Consider the following 25,667-nt stretch of genomic DNA (forward strand, 5'->3'; position numbering starts at 1 on the left):
CCTAAAAGTGAAATAATTTTCTTCAAGTGTCAGCTTAAACAACAGGTATTTTAGTGTAGGCTTTCCCTATCATGTATCCAAAAATCACCTTCAATACTAGCCCAATAATGCAAGATCACCAAATTACATATCCTGAGTGATTTTAATGTCCTCCACAGAAAATTGTCCCCACCTCTCCCCCACAAAAATCATCCCAAAGGAAACAACAGCTGCAGAATAAATTTGTTAAGCTTTTACAAATAATCAGCAATAAGCTTTTACAAATAATCAGACATTGGTGTTTTCTATACTTTTGAATAGTTGACCTCAGATGACTTTTATTTTGATTCCTCCTTATTCAGGTATTTGTTTTCTTATCTGACTGCATCAGGACTAACTGAAATCAAACATTGTGCATTACATTGGGAAAAAACCAAAACAAAACAAATCAAACAAAAAAACCCTCTACACATACAGTCTTAGATACCAAGAACTTTACAAGTAATTTCTCCCCTGACACTCAAAACTTTTATCATCATTGTGCCTCATCTTAAAAAACATTAAACTTCTTTTTCTGAGACAAAATACATGGGGGCTGAGATAGAAGTACTGAATAGCAGAAAGAATTTGTGGATTATTAGTCTGGGAAATATACTTCAGAGCTGACACTCCATTGTGAGGGTCAGTGCAAAGTAGTTTTGCAAATGAGTGTGCTTTGCAAATGAGAAAAAAAATCCAGTTTGTAGCTATTGAGGAACATGAGAAGATACTTAAAACATAGCAAAAAGTAAACATTTACTGGATTATTTAAAAGTATATTACTAGAACCAACAGGACATACCTTTAAACATGTATAAAGTATTATACATATAAATGCATAGATGTACAGTAAATATGTTCATTTATATGTAGACAGAGCAGTATGTACACAGAGTCTGTTGTGCTTCGATGAGTCTCAGCAGTGGATCCTGCAGCACGTTGTCTTAAAGCAGTTTTATTATACAACTATGTCGATGTAGCAGGTGTGAGAACAATGTACATTAACACTAAGTAGGTAAGTCATATCCATTTACTCTTGAAATGTACAAATATAGGAAACAAAGGCCATAAATGCAATTGTACCTATACCTCCAAGACTTCTTTTTTTTCTTTTTCTTATTTATTTAAATATGCACAAGTCCACCTACTGGTGCTCTGTAGATTTCTTTCCTTGTCAACATGCTGACCAGGCACTCAGAACAATATCTCTGATGCACTTCAGGACCACTTCCACTGATCCAACTCAGTGAACTCCTGACCTTGAAGTCTTCAGGTCAAAAATGAGAGGAAAAAATAAAATAAAAAATATATAAATAAAACAAACAAGCTTGTGGGCTTTATTTTCACAAGTTATTTGCCACCAATACTGTCAAAGCAGCTGAACTGTAGTGCATCCATGGGCAGGAGCATATAGCAGCTTTTGCGCACTTTGCAAAAAAATACATTAAAGAAAATCAAGTCTTTATTGGCTTGTTTTATCTGTTGCTAAAAAGATGCTGTGCTGCTTCTGAGCCCTTTCCATCAAATTCTTTTTCTTCTTTTTTTTGTCCTTTGTTTTTGCTGGCCTTCTCCCTAAAGAAAAAAAAAAAAAAAAAAAAAAAGAAAAAAAAAAAAGGAAAAAAAAATAGCAATGAGTCAAATAGAGAATCCAGAAGTGATTAAAAACCCCAACAAAAACAACTCAGTGATACAGAAATTATCAATAGGGACTGCAATGGTAATGCTGGCTAAAGAGCTTCAATCATCAGCGAAAACAGAAGTTTTCAGTGTGTTACAAAAGGAAGCAGGATCCCCGACTGTCATCACTTCTCCACAGGCACAATTTTTCTGGTATGAGTAACCATGTTGATGCAGGTTTCATTTTTGGCAGGGTAAGTTACACAAGCAATGTTATGCAAGTGCCCAGGGCCCTGAGCCAAATGAGTATGCAGGCTCCTTACTCACTGGAAGCTGGATATATGCCTTAGACCCTTGTGTAAATTTGCTTGAGTGAGTAATCCTATTTAAGTCATGCCCAATACATCTGTGATTTCAATGAAATTAGGCATTACAGCCCAAGAACTTGGTTGGATGCCATCCTACATGCTTTGGTAGAGACAGTACCACCTCTGCAAAGAACTGTAGTTATTGCTCATTAGCACATTGTGCCTAATTCTCACAGTATATAACTGTGCAGAAACAAAAAATTTAATTATATGCTTCTACTATTGGAAGTTCACTGAAAAATGAACAAAATTGGGAAATCAGGATCAATTCAGAAAAAAAAAAAGTTTACAAGCTTATTGAATGAGAAAGTTTTTCTGTTTAGCTCTAATAATAAATCAGTGCCCTTTGGTTACCTCCGCAAAGATAGCATGGAGAGAAAAAATGTCAGATACAAAGGCCCTCGTTGAGCAGTGCATTACCTTTTAAGTATATGCTTAAATCCTATCAAGTCTAGTAGGATTTAAGGAGACGACCAAATGTTGTCGGATGTGAGAATGGTCTGGATTTTCTTGGCAGTATCATATACTAAAATACGTGATCAATGGTAAAAGAATAAGGTTATTAAACTCTAAAAGCACCAACTTTGTAAACTTTCAGGAGCACTTAATGAACTTGAGAAGACAGTAAAAAGAAATTCAATTAGCAGATTACATAAAAATGTGAAAATGCATTTTTCATCTACATTGTCAGTACATTATTAATTGGGAAAAATGATTGCTAGTCTGGTTTTGTCTAACTTCCATATTGTTTCGTAATTAAAAAGGCCTAAACCAGTGTGAAGAGTTTTTCTCAGTATTATTTGATAATAATTTGATAATTTGATAATAATTCAGTATTATTTGATAATAATACTGAATAAATCTGTTTATAAAATTATCAAAATTTATGATTCATTAAAAATATATATGTACTTCAGGTTACACATTTGTAATACACTTTCTAGGCTACTGTTCTCTAGGAATTATTGGAGTACTTATATCTAAAACAGAGCAGCACATTAAGGTAACAAGCCCATGAGTTTAGTTCATATTAAAAATCATAAGGGTCCTTGGACTTTACTTCTGCTTCTCATTAAAGTCTGGCATTAAAGTTACTGTGGCATTTTGCCATTTTTAAATCTAGTTAATCCTACACAATAAATCCTCAGTCCAACCAAGCATTAATCAAAGCAGCTTTTAAGTTAAAACTCTTTAGTAACAGTGTATCTAATGACAAGGCACGCCTAATGAGGTCAGAGGGAAGGAACTCTTGACACAAAGTGACATTACAATACAATTACAAAGTGGTTTGAATTATAGAAATTGCAATTTTATTTTTTTAAAGGAATTGTACTAGTTGGTATATTTTAAGGCATCAGAACTTGCATGAATGTATTGTTCAACACTGTATTCTAACTTGCACTTTCAATATTCTAAATTTTTTCACCCAAATCTCTGAAACACTTGTTAAGGAGGAGTAGATAAGGGGAAATAATGAGAAAAGTGACCTATTCCGCTGGTCAATTGATTCTCACGAGCCCAGCAGAATCAATAGGAGCTTTACTGGAAATTTGCTACCCAGTTTGCTCAGTGATCTTATCTTCTAGAATTTTTCATTAAATAGACCAATCAGTAAAAGAAATATAAACTTCGGCAGTGTCTCATCCAGTTTCTCTACAACCTCCTCCAGAGAACTAGATTAATTGCTTACTCTAAGTTTAAGGTAGTGAAAGATCCTATTATTTTTCCTCTAAAAAACATGAGTTGCACTGATAAAATGACACACAACACAGTTGGTATCTGTCTAAGCCTTAGCAAGTAACTCCTGTGACACAAACATCAAATCAAATTGCCAGCGCACTCCCCATAAGACATCCTGAAAAGAGAAATGAACGGGACCAGAGTTCAATGATTTGATGCCACTGTGCAAGAAGCACATTACAATGCTTCTGCTGCTCTGCAGCAACTGCCTCTGTATCTGCTTTTCTTATTCCAAAGGACAGCAAAGGCAAACCACCTTCTTTTACACATGCTGTGGACTAGATACCCACACAGAGGCAGCATCCCTGAGCCACTGAAAAATGAGAGTTTGTTCTTCTGTTAGGAGCTCTTTGGCTGCTCCCTATATCTCAAATTGCCCTGTTGTACAGATTATGTTTCATTATTTTCAGGACAAGATTAAAGCACACAGGGAAAACCCAGATTATTTGGTGATGCTAAGAGTCTCAAATTCCACGTCATTTGAACCAGAAAACTGAATGTAAAAGGTATTTCTTGGGTGACCATCAGTTCCCATATTGTTAGTAGAATGCAACAGAGATTAGATTAGCAAGAAAAACTGATTATAAAGACTAGAGTTCAAATAAAGTATGCTGTTGGAGTCCCCATGCATGAGAACTTTCATTAAATGCAGATTTCAATTACAGTGTTTATTTTATCAACAGAAGGACAGTGAACAGAAGTATCTTCTGAATATCTCGCTGCAGACATCTTCTGAAGAACATAATGTTTATGATATGCAATGTAGGTCCTCTGAGAGGATCTGTGAGCCAAGATATCTGATTTCCCTGACTGGACAACAGTGGGACAAGGACAGCCAATGGAGGAGACTGTCCCCTGGGGCCAGGATGGCAGCAGCTATCTCACCTTTGAGTCAGGGTCAGATGTGGACAACCCCATGTGCAGGTTGTGTGCACAACCTTCTCCACACCTTGCCATGATCACTGCCTGCTCCTCAGAGCAAGAGCCCTGACCCCAAGTTCTTCTCTCCATAGGAAGCAGCAGGGCTCTGCCATGCTTGGCTCTGCTGTGCAGTTGAAAAGGAGTGGATTTTTTTAGCAGCACTGTATTACAGTCCAGAACCTGCTGTGGCACAAAAAAAGGTAATTCCTGACTGAAACAAATGAGGAAGGTGAACAAAAGGACTCTGTGTCTTTGGAAGGGTTTTATCACCATCAAAAACATGCTATAGTATTATTGTATAGAACAGAAAGTGACAATACAAGAGAAGTTGGGAGAGATTTCTTACAAGGAAGGACATGCTCTGAACAGGGCAGGAAAAAATAGCTTTAAACTGAAAGAGAGTTGATTAAGATTAGATATCAGGAAGAAATTCTTTACTGTGAGGGTGGTGAGGCACTGGAAAAGGTTGTCCAGAGAAGTTGTGCCTGCCCCACCCCTGGAAGTGTTCAAGGCCAAGGATGGATGAGGTTTGAGCATGTGTAGTTCCAGTCTAGTGGAAGGTGTCCCTGCCCATGGCAGGGGTTTGAAAGTAGATGATCTTTAATGTCCCTTCCAACCCAAACCATTCTATGATTATATGAATATCTGAGATATGAAGTCTGGTCCAACTACCTTATAAACCCCTCCTGATCAGAAGCAGTATCTGAGGAAGCAAACAATCCATTGCAACTGCCTAGGATCCACAGTCAGCATTGATCTGTTAAGTGACATTACATCCTCCCTGTGGAAGGATGCTCATCTGCTTGTCATCTGGCAGATGGCAATGCACCTTGTTTCTGCTTTTCGGGTTATAGGTCTCCAGATCAGGCGTCATCTTCAATCTTTGTTTTATGACTGCTGTCTTTATTTATTTTTAAGATTTTGAGGCTAGCAGCAACGAGAGCAAATACAAATAATTCATGCTAAGAGCACATATCTGAGCACTGTTCAGGTTACTGTATTCTTATTTTGACTGTGTTTTATATTTATTATTTATTTATACTATTCTGATATTTATTTTGACTGTGTGCACTAACTAGCTTTTCCTTGGAAAGCATTTTTTTATTTCTGTCTAAAAACAGGCTCCTCAATTCCTTTCATCAAAGTTAGCCCTGAACATGATTTACATAATTTGTTTAATTCTCTGTAAAGTCATATATATACACTGAAATGTATAGGGCCCAAGAAAGACATGAAATGTAGCTGAATTCAGTGTTCAACTACTACCAAAAAAAAAAAGCCTTGAAAGCCCAATCTATCATTCTATATCACACATTTCTGCACAGGTTATTTTGCAGAAACAATATTCATAGAGCCATTAATTTAAACTCATTATTCCATTTTTTTTTAAATTCTGTTTTGCAATATGCTTTATAAATTACTAATGAGTAAGTATTTATTTTCTAAGTAACTTATGCCAATGGGTGATGTCTTTACAGTGTTATTCATTAAACTTTTGTTCTGGTAGGTAGCTGGGCAACTAATATGCTATGCAATGAAATATTACCTTTAGCTAACCATGTACCACATCTTTTAATGGCAATATATAAGTAATGGTCAAATAACATACAGATTATAATGCAATTATAACATGAATTCCTGAAAAAACATTATTTATACTAATATACACAGCAATTGTCTGTACACCAAAGAGTAACAGCAACAAAAAAAACCCCAAAAGCAACCTTAAGTTGGATCTTGTTGGGTTATTTTTCTTCATTTTATCTCGCTTTTGTACCATTTTATCCATATTCCTCCTACAACTCATGCACTTCTGCTCAGTTTTCTGGTTTTTCTCATACCCCAGCTGAAAGACACTTGCAAATAATGCAATTTCATTCCTTCTGGATGAACCTACCTGGTCAACTGGGGACACACATTACCTGGTTCAGAAGGAGCCTTTATCACCTTCTGACAGCTGCAAAGGCAGCTTTCTCCAGACAGAATTTGGGCAGCAGATTCCTAACACCCAGGGCAGATATGGCCCTCCAGAGTTAAAAGGCAGAAAATGTATTCACAGGGTCTCCCAGCCACATTTCTTGAGATTCTTGACTCAGGCAGACAGCATCAGTTCAGTGTCTGAACTGTCCTTTGTCTGGTGTATGAACACTGCTGTACATACTGCTGTCCTAACAAATCCTGTGCACTGGGAGTTTCAGCAAAGAAAATATAGTATACAGCCACATGAGGGCAGCACATTTAAAACATTTAATAAAAGGAAAAAACAAAACTACCATCTGCAATTTTATTTCACAGTGTAATTTCAGCAGTCTTACATACAAACCATGATATTAGAGCTATCAGAATGCTTTATACTCCATTATTTAAAACATCTTTCTCTTCTATTGATGATTACTGAATTATGGGATTTATATGTGTGTGCCTGGTTCCCTTACATGGATTTTCATACACAGAACCTTCACTGCTAGCAGCAAAGGCACAGGGGAGTCCTAAGATAACAGCAGACCCTGCTAAATAAACGTTTTAGCCTCTTCTTCCCTTTCACTTCTCCTTTTGGGAGCTAAATGCTGCATGTTTGTACATCATGCTCCTACAGCCACAGTTCTACCACAGATCTCCTGTGTGGCACCATTTCATCCATGTGGCAAGCTAGAAAACTTATTATCAAGTCATATCACTGAAGGATGGCAACATCAAGGAACTAATGACAGCAGTTGAAAGATGATAGATACTCAGTGATTAACCAGTCAATGAGCTCAGCTCGAGAGAAAGATGGCAGGTCACAGAATCAAAGAATAGAATCATTAAGGTTGGAAAGGTCATGTAAGATCATCAACCATCGATAAAGCACCACCACCATGTTTGCCACAAAACCATGTTCCAATCATAGACTCATAGAACCATTTAGGTTAGAAAAGACCTCTAAGATTGAGTGCAGTCAATCACCAGCTTGTCACCCAGACCATGGCACTAAGTGCCATGTCCACTCTTTTCTTGAACACTTCCCAGAACGGTGACTCCACCACCACCCTGGTTTAACAACCCTTTCTGTGAATGAATTCTTTCTGATGTCCATCCTGAACCTCTCCTGGCACAGCTTGAAGCAATGTCTTTTAACCCAGTCACTTGCTGCCTGAGAGTAGATCCTGACCCCTACCTGGCTACAGCCTCCTTTCAGGGAGTTGCAGAGAGCCATAAGGTCTCCCCTGATCCTCCCCTTCCCGATGGAAACAGCCCCTGCTGCCTCAGCCATTCCTCAGGTCAGCTTCTGGAGGAGCCCCCTCTGACAGGACACTGGTTATGCACAGACCCACAAATGTCTCATCACTTACTTTGCAGTTGCACCACCCATTAAGCTGCACATAAACACAGACTGCAAAAATCCAAAAGCCAAGCAAACAAAGAATTCAGTCCAGAAATTATTCCCCAGAAATAAATTATTTCCCACAGCTTTCAGTTAAAAATTCTGGATACTGAATCTGCCAGAGAAATGCACAAATTGTTAAGAAATCTTATAAACACACACTCAATGGAAAAAAAAATTCCTCACTGCTAGAGAGTCATGCTCTTCCTAAAGTGTGATTTACAAACCAACACTGACAAGTGGCCCACAAGAAAGAAGGGAACATGGGGAGCTTTCATAACTCTGCAAACCAGAAGCCATGGGCATCTCTACAATGTCCCTCACTATTGAATTTATGACAGTTTTCCTAAACTAGCTTGCATTTGTAGATTTTCTTAACGCCATAACATTTAGGCTGAAATTGGCTGTGCTCAATATGTGCTTTAGGAGGAATATGATTTGGAGGAAATCAGCCAAAGTAAAATATACCTTTTTAAATATACCTTTTTTACCAAAGTAAAAAAAAATACCTTTTTGGACAAGGAGTGAAAGACATTTGGTCTTCGGTGGTGACACTGGAAAAGAAATAAGGTTGAGGGGATGCAGCAGATAATGAAAAGTGTGACTTCCTCATTTTCCTGGGTGAATTTCTGATGTCATTTGACAAAGTCTTTTGAACACATATTTGCCTTTGAAGACACCAGAAGAGATGGTATGATCACACAGAGTACATCAGCTGCCCAAAATGCCATTTCAAATCCCCAAAGACCAGAATATGTAAAGGTTAGTTAATAAACATTTGCAAAGCCCTGAAACATGGTAACAATGGACATCACAAAAATTAAGGAATTCTTTAACCATTCTTTCTTCATTTCCAAGGGTTAAATAATGTTCAGCAAATGAGGTCTTAGAACAATTACTGAATAGGAATACAAAAAAACCATATCATAATTATGGACATCATCACAACAGAAAAAAAATAAGAAGCAAATGAAGGCATTTCTTCAGCTTTGAAATGCCTGAGTTTGCAAGCTTACTGGTCTTCTTTTATTCTTTTTGGTGTAATACTGGTGGCTAATGGTATAAATAATATTCTCAGCCTAATGAAATTAATAATAGACTAAGAAGTGGAATTCACTTATGCAAACACAGAGTCTGATGTTTTGCATGTATTCTTGTCTATTTGATGTCAGCTTTCCTAATCAAATCAGAAAAAATTCTTGAGTAAACCTTGCATTTTCTACACAAACCATTACAAAAGCAGTCATTGCAAAGCTGATCTGAGTTATATCTTACTCAACTCCTGACACCCAGAATCCTGATAGTTTATTTTTAACTTAATAATGTCACAACTTTAGGTAAATTATTATATCTATATCTATCCCGACCACCACTTAGTGTTGCATATACTCCATGTTTGCATACACTAGACATCAGCTACTGAGAGGAAAGCTAATTTAAAAGATTCAAAGACTAATTCTTCAACTAAAAGGAACGTCAAAATATCTCAAGTTCCTGCATCTAAATCCTGATAGGTTTTGTTTTGACATGTCTATTAATAAATTAAAGGTATGAGAATAAGCCAAGTGAGGTATTCTTTTTCTGCCAAACTACCCATCTATTTTTCATCTGGCCTGAATACAAACTAACTAAGCAATGCTATAATCTGATGTTCTTTCCTTCTGGATAATACAGTGTCATCAGACATTGTAATCTGTTTAACAAATACTGATTCCTACACAAAGAATGGAATTTACATGTCACAGCCTATTGAAAGTTCAGTAGTTTTTCCCCTCAAGTTTAGGGCAAATTAACTGGGAAAAGATTCATCTTACACTGCTGAAATGCAATGCATTTCCCACAGTGCAGTTTTCCAGCATATACAGTAGATGGCAGTGAGATATGAACTGAAAACTGGCTTGCACTTCCAACATTTCCAGGAATATTATTTTTTATCTGTAGAAGTATATATTCATTAAAGAAATGAAAGTGAAAGACTAAAAATTCACAAACCTAGTCAGAGAAGAAAGCAAGAGTAAGCACTCTCGGGGCAGAGGAAAACTAGTAAACTCAAGGGGACAAGGAAATTCTATAAAACTCTCATAGGAGACCCCATGTTTAAGTAAATATACAGATGCTCAAATGTTGGGTCCCACTGACCTCTCAGTCACCGTTGCATGGAAACAAGTGAGTCTCCACTGCAGCCAAAATAGTTGTCTAATGTAAATTTAGCTCAGAATAAAACAATATAAGTATCAGTTGCATGCAGGGTACTCACTATTCATGTCTTAATCAACGCCATGCCAGATCAGATGCTTTGCAAGCAGAGCCAAGCAAAATATTTACAATGAAAGGTTTGGGTTTATTTTCCTTCCTTTTACAGAGAAATATAAAGCAAATTTCAAAATAATAAAAAATATTTATATGCTGTCAAGAGTATGCATACACATGTAAATATATTCTAACTCTACAAGCAACAGTTGTAGCTAAAAACTAATTGGTTTGAACTTCTCTAGGTTTGACTGGATACCAATCTGACCTTAAACTCCCTCTGCTCTGTATTTTAAAATGGATTATTTATTTTTCTTCCTCTTTCCAAGTGAATTTAATTAATTTTATTTTTATCTCATCATATTGCAAATAAAAAATGAATTCTATTGAAGCATTTATTTGTGGCACCCCCAAGGTTTAATTTCATACTGGAAATTGCATTTTATTCAATTAAGGATTTCTTACAGAGAGGAAGATTACATTGAGCAGCTAATTTTTCTTAGAGACATATTTTATTCTGTGGAATACTATTGAGTCATGAAGAGTTAGTCCTTTTTTAATTCTCTTCAAAGATTCAGGTCAAGAACTGAGGAATAAATTTGTTCCAGGATCTTCTTTTTGTTCTTTCATTTTCTCCCTTTTTTATAACTGAGACAGCTCAAAACTTATTTATATTATCCCTCAAGCCTGTCTTTAAGTATTGCACAGTAAATCCTATAGATGTTGAGAAAGAAAAGAGGCTAAATCAAACACCTGACAACATACTAAAGTACAGTCCAGCAGGAAGACTCCCTCTGAATAATAACTGAAAGTGATTATGAATGTATTATTTCTAATAGGATGTAAAATTATTGCCTCATTCTTCTCATGTAGTGAAGAGTGCACCAGGTGACCTTCTGCACCTGCACTGCTCACTGACACTGGGTTTATATTGTCAGAGTGCTCAGGATATTCACAGTGTCTGCCTGAATGTGGCCAGGCAGTCTCTGTTTATCCCTAACTCCACTGCTGAATACAGGGCACACCTTGTCCTTCTCCACAGACATTTGATCAGACCAGTGATCCAAATACAGCTTTGAGGACTTCTCTTTACCTGTACATCCCACACACTATGGTCACAGACTTCTCCATAGTAATGTTAGGCCTGCATTACTAAATTCAAGTGTTGGAGAACATCTCCAGACCCTACCTCAGCTGTCTGTCATGCTTTGATCTGGGGCAGCCCTGCCCTTCCCAGGGAGGGAGCACAGGCCAGGGCTGCTCCTGCAGGCATCTCCCTGGCTTGGGAGCTCTCAGTTGAACAATAAGGATGTGGACCAACCTGTGCCCCTCAATGCAGTGCCAGGTAACACCCCAGCAACTTTAGTGAACTACTACAGAGATAGTGACTATCTTCCAACTGTGACCAGTCAGGAGTTACAGGATGTCCTGAGTTACATGGCTTCATCCCTAAATGTGTTACAGTAGATTTCTTGGTGGCTTCATGAGAAGCACTTTCCCAAGACTATGAGGCCCTAAATGATTCATACCTGCATAACTTTTCAAAGTCTGTAGATTAAATAATAAATAGATAGGCAAATTAGATAATATATGTCTCTTTTAGAATTACTACACTTTACATTAATGTAATTGAAAACATATTTTATTGCTTTAAACTTAAGATGATGCAGTGATTACAAATGAGACTTGGGGTCAAGAGAACCTTTAATGAGACCTTTTACATAAACACAAGAAATGAAACATTATTTTCATATGTTGTTGAGGCTACTAACTTGTTGACGAAATTTTTCCAATCTAAATCCAAAGACAAGAGGAGATGGATGGTCCAATATTTTGGTGATTGTTCCAGCCATCAGAATTCCTGTCAAATTCCTAACTTGAATTTTATTATGCAGGTCTTATTATTCCATTCTGTCCTAGATCAGACTGTAGATAAATATTTTTTCATCATCTGAGAAGATAAACATATGGCTGATTTTGTAAACCTTTCTTTAAAATTTATTTTTCAGTCCTGGTATAATTCTTTTTCACTTGTACCTGCAGTTTCCAACTGAATTACTAGTTTAGTTTTCCACTATCTTCTATAAAATACAGGTCTCTGGATGTCAGAATTCTGAAATTGATTTATTTTGTTTTTTCCTTATTACCAAAGTTATACAAAAAGAATTGAATTTGATTTTTTTTCTCTATATATTGTAGTGGACTCAATTTCCTTTGAGAAAAATACCTGCAGGTATGTTTTCCTAGGTCTATAACTCTTTGATTCTCCAGAATAACTTTACATTTAACTACATGAAAAGTAATTGTGATTGCTTTACAAAGTAACCTACGTGTTTATTTGTGTCTACTCTATAGTATATTATAGGTTCTACTCCATAGTATACCTTTATTTTATATATATATATATATATATATATATATATAAATAAATTTTATAAATATATAATTACCATTATCCTCAGATTATTTTTTTTTCTAAAAGATGTTTATATAACAGATTAAAACAATGCTTACAGATACAGCTAGAGGCCATCACCACTTTTTCCTAGACATTCAACCAACAAATGCTTGAATTTTATTTTGTGGTAGAGATAAAGAACATTCAATAGATCTATAAATGTCCCAAGTCCAAAAACATTCAAGTGTGGAAGGCAGACATGGACATGACTCCTGTGATGCTTCTGTTAGCTTCATTTCTATGGCTGCAAATATTAATCCAAAAGGAAAAAAACATTGCGGAAGCTTTCCATATATGAATGTACAGGCTTAGTCTCACAAAAAGAAATTCTACTTTTAAGGTAATTATATTTGGTTAAACTCTTCTGATGGCATGACAAAACCAAAGAAAATCAAAATAACCTGGGCTGAACTTAACCATATGCCTATAACACCTTTCACATCAGAAGCTGCCATAAGCAAAATGTGATGCCTCGGGGTGGTGCCACAGAGCCCATGTCTGATACTTACTTATCTTCACTATTAAAATGTATGTCTAGGAAAAGCCACTAGAAACATAACTTGAGCGTATTTTCAGAATGAAACCAGGATTACTGCAATTACAGGGAATGCCCCTTTTCTGAATGCAGCTGCTGGGGACAATTTTATCCAAGCTCTTCCTCAGTGCCCACCAACCCAGCAACTACTCCCATGTTTGCAGACAGAAAGGCCATATGAAAATTGTCGGCCCATTGAAGCAAAGTGCAGGATGGCTCAGCTCCACCTGTGCTGCTGGAGGCTGGAATGGAGAGCTGTGCATGTGTGTGTCCCTTCTCCAGAACAGCTGTGCATTCCCATGTCCCTTCCTGTGGACAGCTGTGTATTCCCATGTCCCTTCCTCTGCCACAGCTGTGTATTCCCATGTCTCTTCCTCTGGCACAGCTGCAGGAACACCTACAGCAGGACAGTGCTGGCCTCACGTACAGCAACCACCCAGAATTAATTGAACAAAGGCTTATCTGAACATTTTTTTCACTAAACTGAAATAAACCCATGACAATAATTTTATCCACAGGAGCTATTCACATGCTTAAATGTGTTAAATAACAAGTATGTATTTCAACCGTAAGTGCACCAATGTTTAAACACATACTCAAAAGAATGTATTTTTTACATTCAGGACTGACCTGAAGAGCACAACTCAAAAAATGCCTTTTTTCCCCTTCCAGAGGTCAGAGACTGATTTGCTAGGGGAATCAATGAATGGTCTGCAGCATCTCTGTTACAGCAGCCTAGCACTGTAGATGCTCTCAGCATCACAGCAGGCTGTCTTTCCCCCCAGAGCCCCCTCATACACACAGCAGCTGGAGACACACTTGGCACCACATGATATAAGAAGCAATATAATATGGTGTCCAATAATACATGTGGAGTGGGAAAATAGGTTCTCTTCTTATTCTGAGATGTATCTGCAAGAAAGACAGTATTATGACCTCTACCATCAGCTGAAACTGATTTGAAATTGATCTAAGCTGAACTGATTTGAAACTGATTTTTCAATTTCATTTTGAAATTTCATTTCAAAATGAAATTGAAAAACTGAAGTTTTTCTTGCATAAAACATTTTAAAGACTATCTTCACTGAAAAGTCAACTGAAAGTTGAAGAAAAATGTGTGGATACTTTTTTAAGAAGAAAAGGAAAAAGAATACATGAAATAAACACAGCATGTAGCTTAAAGGCTACTTGCCATAAAAGGCTTTTCCTGACTGGAAGTTACAGTACAGATGTGCTTAAAAAACAGATGTACATCAAAGACTGTTGATTAGAAGCACAGAGAGAAGTAATTATCAGTTTCAGTTTTTTTAAAAAAGAAATTCTTTATTCTAATACCAATAAAACCCTAGTATGTACAGAATGATTCTATGGGTTTAATTAACCGTATGAAAAATATAAATGTACGTGCTATTCCAGCTCCACATCATCAGATTCTTATGGCTACATTGGGTGAGCTTCTAATGTATGTGAGATCTTGCCTTCATTATTTTGTGACGGTATTAGCTTAAAGACTGAAACTGTTCACAATTCTTTTTTTTCTTCTTTATTTCTTCTTTTTTTTTGTTTGTTTGTGGGGTTTTTTTGGGGGGGGGGGGTTTGTTGTTTGGTTTTTGTTTTTGTTTTTGTTTTTGAGGGAGGGGAGGGGTTTGTTTTGGTTTTGGTTTTTTGGGGTTTTTTTTAATGCCTGATGCTAATAATTCTTTGTGCGCCAGAGGTGCTTCCACCAGTAGATACTGAGGCTGTCAGTCAGAGACTGAAATACAGTAGAGCAGCACAAACCACAATTCTTGCTAAACTGGTGGCCAGCTCCAAGCACTACATCTTATGAATAAGATCAGTAACCTGGTGTGGTGGATTGCATCCCTGGCCGTGGCAGGAGGCTTGGAACTAGAGGGTCATTAAGGTCCCTCCCACTCCAAACCATTCTATGTTTATATGAAAATAAACTGAGCCAGAGCACAGGTTTGAACACGGTCCTGAAACACTTGAAGGTTTCCTGGCATGTTTCTTGTGCCAAGTGTCTTCCAAGAATGCTACCTTCCTGTTTGTCTGTTTAATGCAAAAAAGAGATGATGAAACATTTACCTGAGCCCTCGACTTCACTACTTCAAATTTACAGCTGTTTTTCAAGCTGAACAATTTTTACAGATTAGATGCATGAGTGATAAATGCCTGGAATACGTGGTCCTAAAAACCAGACATGCAAGCTGTGGTTTAACCCAACAAGCAGCTAAACACTGCACAGCCAGTTGCTCACTCCTCTTCAATGGGATGGAGAAGGAGAATTGGAAAAGAGGTAACATCCATGGGTTGTGATAAAGACAATTTCATAGGACAGAAAAGGAAAGGAAAATAAGAATAACAACACCCATGATGATGATAGAATATAGAAAACAAGTGATGCACAGTACAATTGCCCAGCCAGTCCCTGAGAAGTAGCTGCTAGCTCCCAGCCAATTCCTCCTGGCTTTATTCTTCAGCATGATGCCATATGCCCTGGAATATCCCTTTGTTCAGATGAGGTCAGCTGTCCTGGCTGTGTCCCCTCCCAGCATTCTGTGCCCCCTCCAACTCCTTGCTGGCAGGGCAGCATAAGAATCTGCAAGTCCCTACCTTAGTATAAGCACTGTTCAGCAACAACCAGCACATGTGTGTTATCAACATCATTCTCATCCTAAATCCAAGCACTGTACCAGCTACAAGGAAGAAAATTAGCACAAATGTACGACTGTGGCTACATACTTGGACTGGCTGATACCGTTTTAAGTGCTGGAAGGAACTATTAATTTGGACAAAGTTCAGCTAAGTTATTATCAGCTTCTCACATTGAGGTATGACTGATCTCTACCAAACACTAATTATTTCATCATGTTAGCAAATACTCATTTCTTGGCCAGCACATTCATCACAATCTATTCCATATGTTGATTTGAACTGTCCTGTAAGATTAATAGTGGATGACAACCAGATCATTTAGGGTGTGACATACTTATCGAATTAGTTACAAGCATCCTCTCAACTGTTTATCTTCTCTACTGAGACAATTAAACCACTATTACAGCCAGTTTCCTTCTCTTTAACTCAGACTGGAAAGGATTTTCTTCTTCTCATTTACTGACTTCACAAAACTCCTTTCAAAATCTTGTCTGAATTTATTCTCCTTCCAGTTATGCGTAATATCTTCCAGTTTCCTTCTGTGTCGCTAAACAAGTACTTACTCCTCAACGCTAACTAGTTATTCTTCTTTAAACTTCTTTCCACATATATGGGCTTTGAACATGTGATTTCTGTTGTTGCTCATTTCTGTGTAAATAAACTCTAGGTAATAGCTCTTTTCCTCAAACCTGATTTCAACAGGAAACTAATACACAGTTGAAAAGAAATGTTTGTACTACAGAACAAGCATTTCTCACTGGTTTGTCTGTCAATTACAGGCAATTTAAATCTGCACAATTATTTGGATTATTACTTAGAAATTGCCAATGTTAAAGCTTGTCCCTATCAGAACTATGGAAACATCCTGAGTAAGAGTAACAAGCAGATTAACTCTCATATCTCCATGAGGAACATTCACAACTTGCATTAATCATTATTCATATGTAATTAACTAAACTAAAAAATCCTGCCACCAGCAATATAAACATGACATCTAGAAAAAAAGTTTTAAAATGCACATTAGGATGTAATATCAACATCATACCACAAGTTACAGAGTTATTTATATATTTAGATTTTTATTGATACACAGTTAGCTTTTCAAAGGAAAGTATCTTAGACATTTGAATATTTCTAGAATACTGAAAAAATTTGACTGTTTTAAACTATGGATGTGCCCAACAGACAAAACACACAGAAACATTTAAGAGTGATTAGTAAGGTAAGAGCAACAAATCAATTATCCATTGTCAGGAAATGTGTCTGTTTAGATTAAGTGATCATAATATTATTTGTTTCCAACAAATACAATTCTCTGATCTTTAAGCAATACATTATTTTGAAATACCTCTGATTTAATATATTAGATGACTGATTTATTTTTGAATATAAACATACAAGTGAAATTTTTGTGAATCAAGACTTTCCAAGCCAAATCTCAACTGTGACGAATATTTTATGATTAAGTAAGAATTCCTGGAAAACAGGGTTTTTCATAGAAAAATTGGCAAAAACTTTCATAGTATTTGCCCTAACAGGCACCACTGTAATGGGCTGCAGATCTATGAATAGGCCAAGTACAGAAGTTAAAACTAACATTGAACAATATGTTACTAAATGGGAAGATGGGATTTTCTTTTTTTAAATAATAATAGATGGGATTGATTTCATCCATAATTTAAATAATGAACAACTTAACTAGCCTGATCTCATCATTTCTCAAAAATGTTGGTTTGATAAATTATTCTCTTCTGAAATTTCATCTGGCAATGAAATTTTGGTCATCTTTGAAGAACTGATTTATTCTCTTCTTATACACAAGAATTACTACTTGGAAACATAATTGAGCTTTCAAACAACAGACCAGATATAAGTTACTGTCCTAGCAGAATTTTGCTCATTCCATGCTGGCCATAAGTCTTGAACAATCACTGAAACTCAAGTTTCACAAATCCTTAAAAGCCTATGTGCATAACGTTATGGGCTGCAAGAGTCAGCTGGTGGTATCAGAATACAAAAACATGAAAGTGGCTGCTCTGGGTCAACCAAGGATCCACCAAAACCACTGCTGCAGCAGTAGCCCACAACTAACATGTCAGTAATAGTATAAAAGTAGAACAAAGACAAGTTCTCCCTTTCACAAGAAGCTTTCCTAACACACATGAGGCCTGGCATGTCCACGGCCATATGGAGGCCCTCACTGCACAAGGGCTTGGGAACAGGTTTCTGCTGGAGAGCATTTGTCCTGGCAGAACCCTTGTAAGGGAAAGCCTCAACCTGACCTTCCACCACTCAAGAACTTCTTTGCCACTGCACAATGCTAATCCTGCAAATCTAGTTAGAACCATGTAACTATGACATTCTGACTTAGAATTTTTCAGCTGGTAATAGATTAGGACAAACTTTTTTGCACAAAAGGGACAGCTGATTTTGCATGAAACTGAAAATGTATGAAATCGGGGCTTATTAGTAAAGCACAAGACATGGATTGAACTGGCAAGTCTCACATGTAGTGCCTGAGATATGAGAGATCAGAAACAATAAGGGAAAATGTGAACTGCTGTATGAGATTGCACTAATGGAGAGTAAAAGAAAGTGGAGGTTCAGCTCACCATAAAAGTGTTTTCATGCTAAAATCAGGATATTTATTATCTTATGCCCTGAACACCAGGTCCAGTCCTGACATGATAGGCTATGAATCTACTTCTTTTGCAATGCCAACCTATAGCATCATGTAGCCATCAAGATGCTGCCACTTAAAACTTCTAGCTCTATAGTATCTCATACAAAAATGTGTGCATCACTCCATTTCTAATTTGCATGCTTTATAAATCAGGCACACATAATGCCTGCATTTCTGTTATCTGAAGTTTACTACTATAAAAAATAATTGCATTTTTGCATATGGCTTTCAAGTACCACAGTTTGGAAAGACTGGCCCAGGATGGTAGTTACAAAACAGGAAATCATGTGGAGGCACTAACTTCTGATAAAATGAATGGTTAAGACTCCTGTTACAAGCTGTCTACAGCAGACAACACACTGAAGTAAGACTTCTATCACCTTTGGGAAAGAAAACAGAAAATTATTTTCACTGTGACTAAATGGGGTCAGAAAAGAGAAAGGCATCTATTAATATTCTGTTGTGAGGCAAGTTTATTCAGCCAACTATTGTGCTAATGCAAATGCAACAGTTTGTTGCAGCTATGCAGTGGAATATAATACAGCCAAATCCTCTGGGCTTTTTGAAGATGCTGGTGTGTTTAACAACCATTATAAAAGAGAATTTTAAGCACAGTGCCCATTGTCTCAACCACCAGAACAGCAAATGTTCAGTTGTAAATGTTATTTTGAGGAGATTACAACATAGGTCGACTCAGAAATCCAAGTCCAAGAGCCTAAGGGATTTCAGACCTCTGTATTGACATTTCAAGGCAGACAATCTTTTCAGGTTCTAGTCCATTATTATATTGATTTTAGTTATTACAGTAGCAGAAAGAGAGAGGGCCTAATAAAAGAGGGGAATTATTTTAGGATAGTAAGAAATAGACACAAATGGTGCTAATGTCTCAGTTGTAACAAAAGAGCATCCAGAGTATAGCAAAGAACTACCTTCTGCTTCCAGCTACATCAAGTAAACTGCAGATATTTCATTATACATCTCACATAAGTTCTCACTAATATTTTTCCTTAGTACACTACAAGTATGATACATTTTCTCTACAATCACCTTCAACGTTCCAGTGAGGTGTACAGCTTCCCATCAGTCACCTAGTCAGATAAATTGCCCTTCCCTGGTAAAGCAACAGACTAAAAATGTCAGGTGAACTAAAATGTCAGGTTCTCTAATTTACATAGCATGAAAGCACGTTACATTACTTTTTTTTTTTTTTAATTAATAATGGAGAACCATGTAATTAATAAAAAAGCCATGAACTTTTTACCTCTCGAAATATGCTTGCTTTTTAAGATAGCTAGGATAACAATTTTGATTAATTTATCACTGCTTCAAATTTGAAATTGAACTATAGATAGCAGAGAATGGTTGAAGTTGGAAAGGATTTGGAGCTTAAAAAGAGAGGTCATCTGGTCCAACATCTGCTCAAGCAGGACCCTGCGGAGCTATTTGCCCCAAATTATGTTCTAATGGCTTTGGAACACCTCCAAAGTGGAAGACTTCACAACTTCTTTGAGCAACCCGTGCCAGTACTTGGTTGCCCCACAGTGAAAAAGTGTTTCCTGACATTCAGAAGGAACCTCCTGTGTTTCAGTTCATGCCCATTGCCTTGTTTCCTCTCTCTCTTCAGGTATTTAAACACATTAGTAAGATCCCCCTGAGTCTTCTCTCTAGGCTGAACAGCTTTGTCTCTCTCTCTCAGCTCTTCCCTCAGCAGAGACACTCCAGTCCCTTCAATCATCTTCACTGAACCCTGCACTGAACTCTCTCTCCACTATGTCCATGTCTCTCTTGTACTGGGGAGCCCAGAGGTGGACACACTACTCCAGCTGTGGCCTCACCACTGCTGAGTAGAGGAGAAGGATCTCCCTCATCCCAGTGGCAACACTTCTCCTAAAACAGCAAAAGGCACCATTAACCTTCTAGGCTGTAAAGGCTGTAGTGGCACACGGCTGGCTCAAATACATAAATATATTGAGATTCCTTATTTAAAGGTTAGATAAATAAACCACATTCACTTAGACTACCTATTAAATCAAAGTGGTATTATCACCAATCACCAAAATTATTGGGCAGACTGATAAAAATTATCACTCTAGATTAATTACATCAATAAATTTATTTTACACAGATTGAAAGAGTGAATTATAGCATTAGTGAGTAAATAGAAAAGACATACAGAGTAAAGCCCCCTGGTTATTGAAGAAAAATGAAATACAAGCTTAGGAACCAGAAGTAAACCAGGGAAGTGGGGAGGAATATAGCTAAACAGGGAGAAAGGTGCCAAAAACTGAAGGAAGAAGAAAACACAGGTGTCCAGAAATAGTTTTGGAAAGTGCTAGAAGCCTGGTATTCATTAGACACCACCAACGCTATGTCAGAAGAAATGTTGACATTTTGGGTGAATTTATGTTAATTTTTGTAATTATCCACCAAATAAAGCAATTAATAATTGAATATAATGCTTTTAAAATTAAATACTGTAATTATTTTACAGAGGGCAGAAGACTCACGTCGGTATGCATGTCTGCTAAGCTCAGCAATTTCAAAAATGGAGGTTTTGGCAAAGCTATAACCATTTCATGAATACTTGAAATTGTGATTTTCAATATGCACTGTGTCAGCACCTATGTAAGAGTGGATCTATCTTTGTACAAGCATCCTGAGTGGAGAGTCACTCCAATCAAACAAGAATATCAAATCTTGTCTCAGTATAGGATTGAAAAAATTTGCATGATTTGAATGGAATATTATGAAACACTATGGATTTTCTTTTTCCTCAAGGGACTTAAGAAAACATATCAATTTTTTGTGGTTATGTTAGAGAGCTAAATTAGAAAAAAAAATAAAATACCCAGAAGTAGAAATGTCCCAACAAAAAAGGCACAGTGTGAGCTATGTCTCCTCTCCAAACTACATTATTCTATTGAAAATCATTTATTTTAGTAACCAAGAATTGGAGTTCTAGGGTTATTTAGTAGCCACATCTTGACATTTAGAAAAATAGCTGTATATCAAGTATCACAATTATACACAGTACAATAGCAATATAACCGTAAAAAACAAAACACAATCCATTAACCACAATTTGAATATTTTCATGTACTTCTGCAATTCCTACTTTTAGTAGTACTGGAAGCTCCAAAATCCTGGAAGAAAGTTTGTTCTTATGGCATGACTTTTAAAGATACTACATTCCTTTTTAATGGTAAGATAAATTAAATCATGATCAAGACTTTTTGCAATGATACAAAAAGCTAAATACTCTTGAGGTCATGGTTAGAATTCTAGGGCTGTGGGTTAATATCCAAAGACATTCAAAGATATACTGTGCCACCATTATTCCAAACTAGCATATAATTCACAGGTAGCTACAACACAAAACTCTCTGTCCTTCTATTCTATCTCTTAATTTAGGCCTTGCAAAAATAGGGTATTATATACTTGAACAAAAATTGTGTATATTTTCACTGATATCAAGAAATTCCAAGAATAGTGCAACAACATTTTTATTGCCAAACTGTTTCAAACTCCCATTTCTAAACCAGTCAGGGAGGGCTCCTTGTGGAGTGTTCAGCACATCTGATCACTAAGTTGTCTCGTTTGGGCTGATATGTGTAACTGTAACATAGTCAGAAGTATTTCACAAATTAGGATACTGCTTCTGAGGAAAAGAAGAGAATATGATTTTACGGGACTATTTTTAATCTAGCATTTTATAATCTTGAAGTTAATGATGTGAAGTGTAAGACTACAAAAAATCTTCCAGCATGCTCTGCAATACCATTACTCTGGGTAGAAAAGACTAACTTTACGATGAACACTTTCACAGCCCTCTGAGGGATTTAGAACAGCAAGTCCATCTTGAAGTCAGTAAGGCATTTTTATAAAAGCTGAAGGAAACTTTGAACACATCCTTCTGAAAGAAAACTCTTCAGCAGCAAATGTTCAAAAGTGCCCAGCACTCCGTAGGGCATGATAATAACAAAACTGTTGTGGAAAAAAATTTTTGAAAGCCTGAACAACAGCAGCTGTGCTGTGTATTAAAAGAAACACCAGTAGTGAAAGATTAAAATTATTCTAGCTGCAAGCATCTTCTGGAGTTAGGAAATACCAGCAAGCCTGGATGCACACAAACACTTTTAGTTCTGTGCACAAGCACTTTTAGTACTGTGCAATACATTTTAGTATTAATATTATATCTAAACAGATGTCTATTGTCTCAATCTCTCTAAAGTGGGGGTGTTAGCTTTTTGGGATAACACAGTAAGCTTCAGGTATAAATGAAAAACAAGATACAAAACAAACTTAATCAGAAAAAATCTAAACACACACAAAATCTAAGTTCCCGTATCTTAGCTAAATGTGTTGAGTGGAAGAAAAATAAAAACAGAATAATAAATGTTGGCTCTTGAGGTATAGTCACTCAGATAAAAATATTTCTATTTTTTACTATTATATACACAATTAGATACTCAATTTCCTGGTATTTTTCCATCAAAATTAAGCTAGACTGTGATAAACACTGTATGAAGCCTAAAGCAAGGAAGATCCAGATCTGATTTTTATTATCACTATTTTTATAAATTGGGCAGAAAAACACTCCAAAACTTCCAAACTAAGCAAAGTATCTCTTACATTTATCTTCAGAAGTGTAAGATCACAAAAAGTACATTTTAGCTCCTTTTTAATGGGAAAATATATTTGATAGCAAGGATGAGATTATGGAGCTTGTTTAGTATTAACTTCTGCCAAGCATAAACAATGTTTCTCTGAGTTACTACTGACTCATATGGCTAATGGCAGTAACTATTATCACTTCATTTTCTGTAAAATGGCTTAGGCTTGAAACCTCCCACACGTGACCCTTGTAACAACTCATGACTGTTAAAAAATCAGCAAGTGCTTGCTTTCCAAATCTCATACCTGAGGTAGCATGGTGACATCACTACCCTTCAACAGCCCTTTAAAATGAGCTTTTTGATTTTAACTTATGCTCAGCTGAACACCATATTCACACGAACACTGCTGTAATAGGACAACTTCAATCAACTCAGCTTTGAAGATTACAAGGAGCACATTTTTTTTAAAAGCTATGTTTTAATAGCAGAATGTAAATATAACTGAAGACTGAAGTATTTTTATCTGAAGCAGGAAATTGCTGTTCTTAATGCAGGATTTGGAAAGTCTGACTATATCACAACCGGGTTTAGAGCAATCTCTTTTTGGACACACAATTGTACCTATTCAAGACAAATGAAACTGCTGACAGGAACTAAGGAAGTAAATTACCAGCTATTCTTTTGCTCAGTCACAATGCATTGCATTAGCTCATTTTTTAGAGCTTAATAGAGAATACAAATTTTTAATCTTCTCAAATTAGCATGCCAGATAGTGCACTGAAGTGTTCCTTCACTAATAACACTTGATTTTTTGCTGCTGACTAGGTTTTTTGTAAATACCATGAAAACCAAATGTTTTCACACAGAAATACATCAGAGTTTTCACGTGATTACCTAAGTAAGATGCAGTGTTTTAGAAAACATTGGAAACTCTAAACCAGCACCTCTAAACATGTTCTCTTTGGCATTGGATGTCAGGTTTGACAATGACATTGAGCCAAAAATCATAAGCCAGTTGCAAGTAAAATTTAAAACCACTGGATTTTAAATGGAATAATTAATTTCCAGTGCTTTTCATTTAATTTCTGGTGTTGAAACATTTAAAGTGTCCCTTTTCTCCAACTTTTGCCTGCAGCTATAAAGACTGGAAAAACAGCTAAAACATTAAAAGTGTTATTATGTGGTGGTTCCAGCAGCTGAGCTTTAAGAAATCAGGAAACTGGTGACCTGATTAACCATTAATGTCCTCATTACTACTTTATTCTCTAAATCGTTTTAGGAAGTAATAAGGTAAAACTTTTTATAACAATTCCTGCAGTGATACATGTTAACTTTCACAGTTCAAAGAGTTCTGCTGAAGGAAGTATCTGAACTTCCTCAAAGTGTCTACAAGGAACAAATACTCTTACACAGTTCAGGGCATTTGTACTTTTCCTTTGGCAGCTGAAGCATTGCCACACCGACAGCATTGGAGGTTCACTCACTAAAAGAAGTGTCTTTCCAAAATCAGTCACTTTTGGTTGAGGGAGAAGAAAAAAGTTTGTACATGACACTGTTTTCAGAAGGTCTCTACTACTCTTTTGTCTCTTATTGTCTTAGAAGAAGACAATTAGAAAAATTACTTTAAATGGTACAAAAGGTAAAGGCACCAACCCAATTGCTATTGAGCTGACATGAAACGTCTACCAATTCCAGAGAATTTACACAGCTAATTGTCCAACTAGATGAAATTTTGGTTCACATAGGAAAATAAAACTCCTATCAGTAGATCCACACCCTTCTTTAATAACCCTGAAAGATGATACAGAGATGCTGACTTGAACGACTGTCTAAAAAAGAATAATCATTTTAAGTGGTTGTTTTGAAACATGTTGCTCCCAGCTTTGAAGTGCACCCACTGATGCAGACAGTTATAACTCCAAGTCCAGCAATGCTATTTAAACTCTTATTCTATATTTAGTTGAAGAAAGTGTATCACTTTTGGGTTTGTTTTTTTTTTTTTTTTTTTTTTTTTTAATTATTTCTTCTAGGACAACCTTCTCTAAATTAGAGAAGTTCTAGAGAAATTCTCTAAATTTTAGAGAGGTTCTAAAATTGCTCAATGAAGTGAGAAGGACTTTAGTTATATTTTGGCCCCTATTTTACATTCACTTTTAAGTTCTGAGATCCCATTACTTCGTGGAAGAAGTAATAATTACAAAATAGATAGATTTGCTTCTCATTTAAACCAACCAAGCAATTAAACTTTGCTGGCTTTGATGGGACTTCTGATTTTTGGAAATAATCATCAAGAAGTTCATGCTCATCAATGCTATGAGGTATTAATAGCAACTTCTCTATAAAACACCACCAACCTATTCCAAATAAGTATCTCACCAAAAGAACTAGAGGGTGAATGTTTTATAAGCTTGAGTCACAGTTTGAGATACTGTAAACTTATGA

General features: G+C 36.4%; 1 protein-coding gene across 1 annotated transcript in view; it reads right to left on the bottom strand.

The window, feature by feature from the left end:
* Nucleotides 1-922: 922 nt before the first annotated feature.
* RSPO2 (R-spondin 2) overlaps nucleotides 923-25,667 on the bottom strand; it is a gene marked incomplete at its 5' end in the record, with an annotated part of 100,073 nt that continues 75,328 nt past the window's right edge. The window contains one exon of the mRNA XM_083876516.1: nucleotides 923-1,590. Coding sequence (XP_083732642.1) covers nucleotides 1,481-1,590 — 110 coding nt within the window. The 3' untranslated portion in view covers nucleotides 923-1,480. The remainder of the gene's footprint in view (nucleotides 1,591-25,667) is intronic.

The sequence above is a fragment of the Zosterops lateralis genome, assembly GCF_965231275.1.
Source record: "Zosterops lateralis genome assembly, chromosome: 1".
In the NCBI taxonomy this organism is placed as follows: Eukaryota; Metazoa; Chordata; class Aves; order Passeriformes; family Zosteropidae; genus Zosterops; species Zosterops lateralis.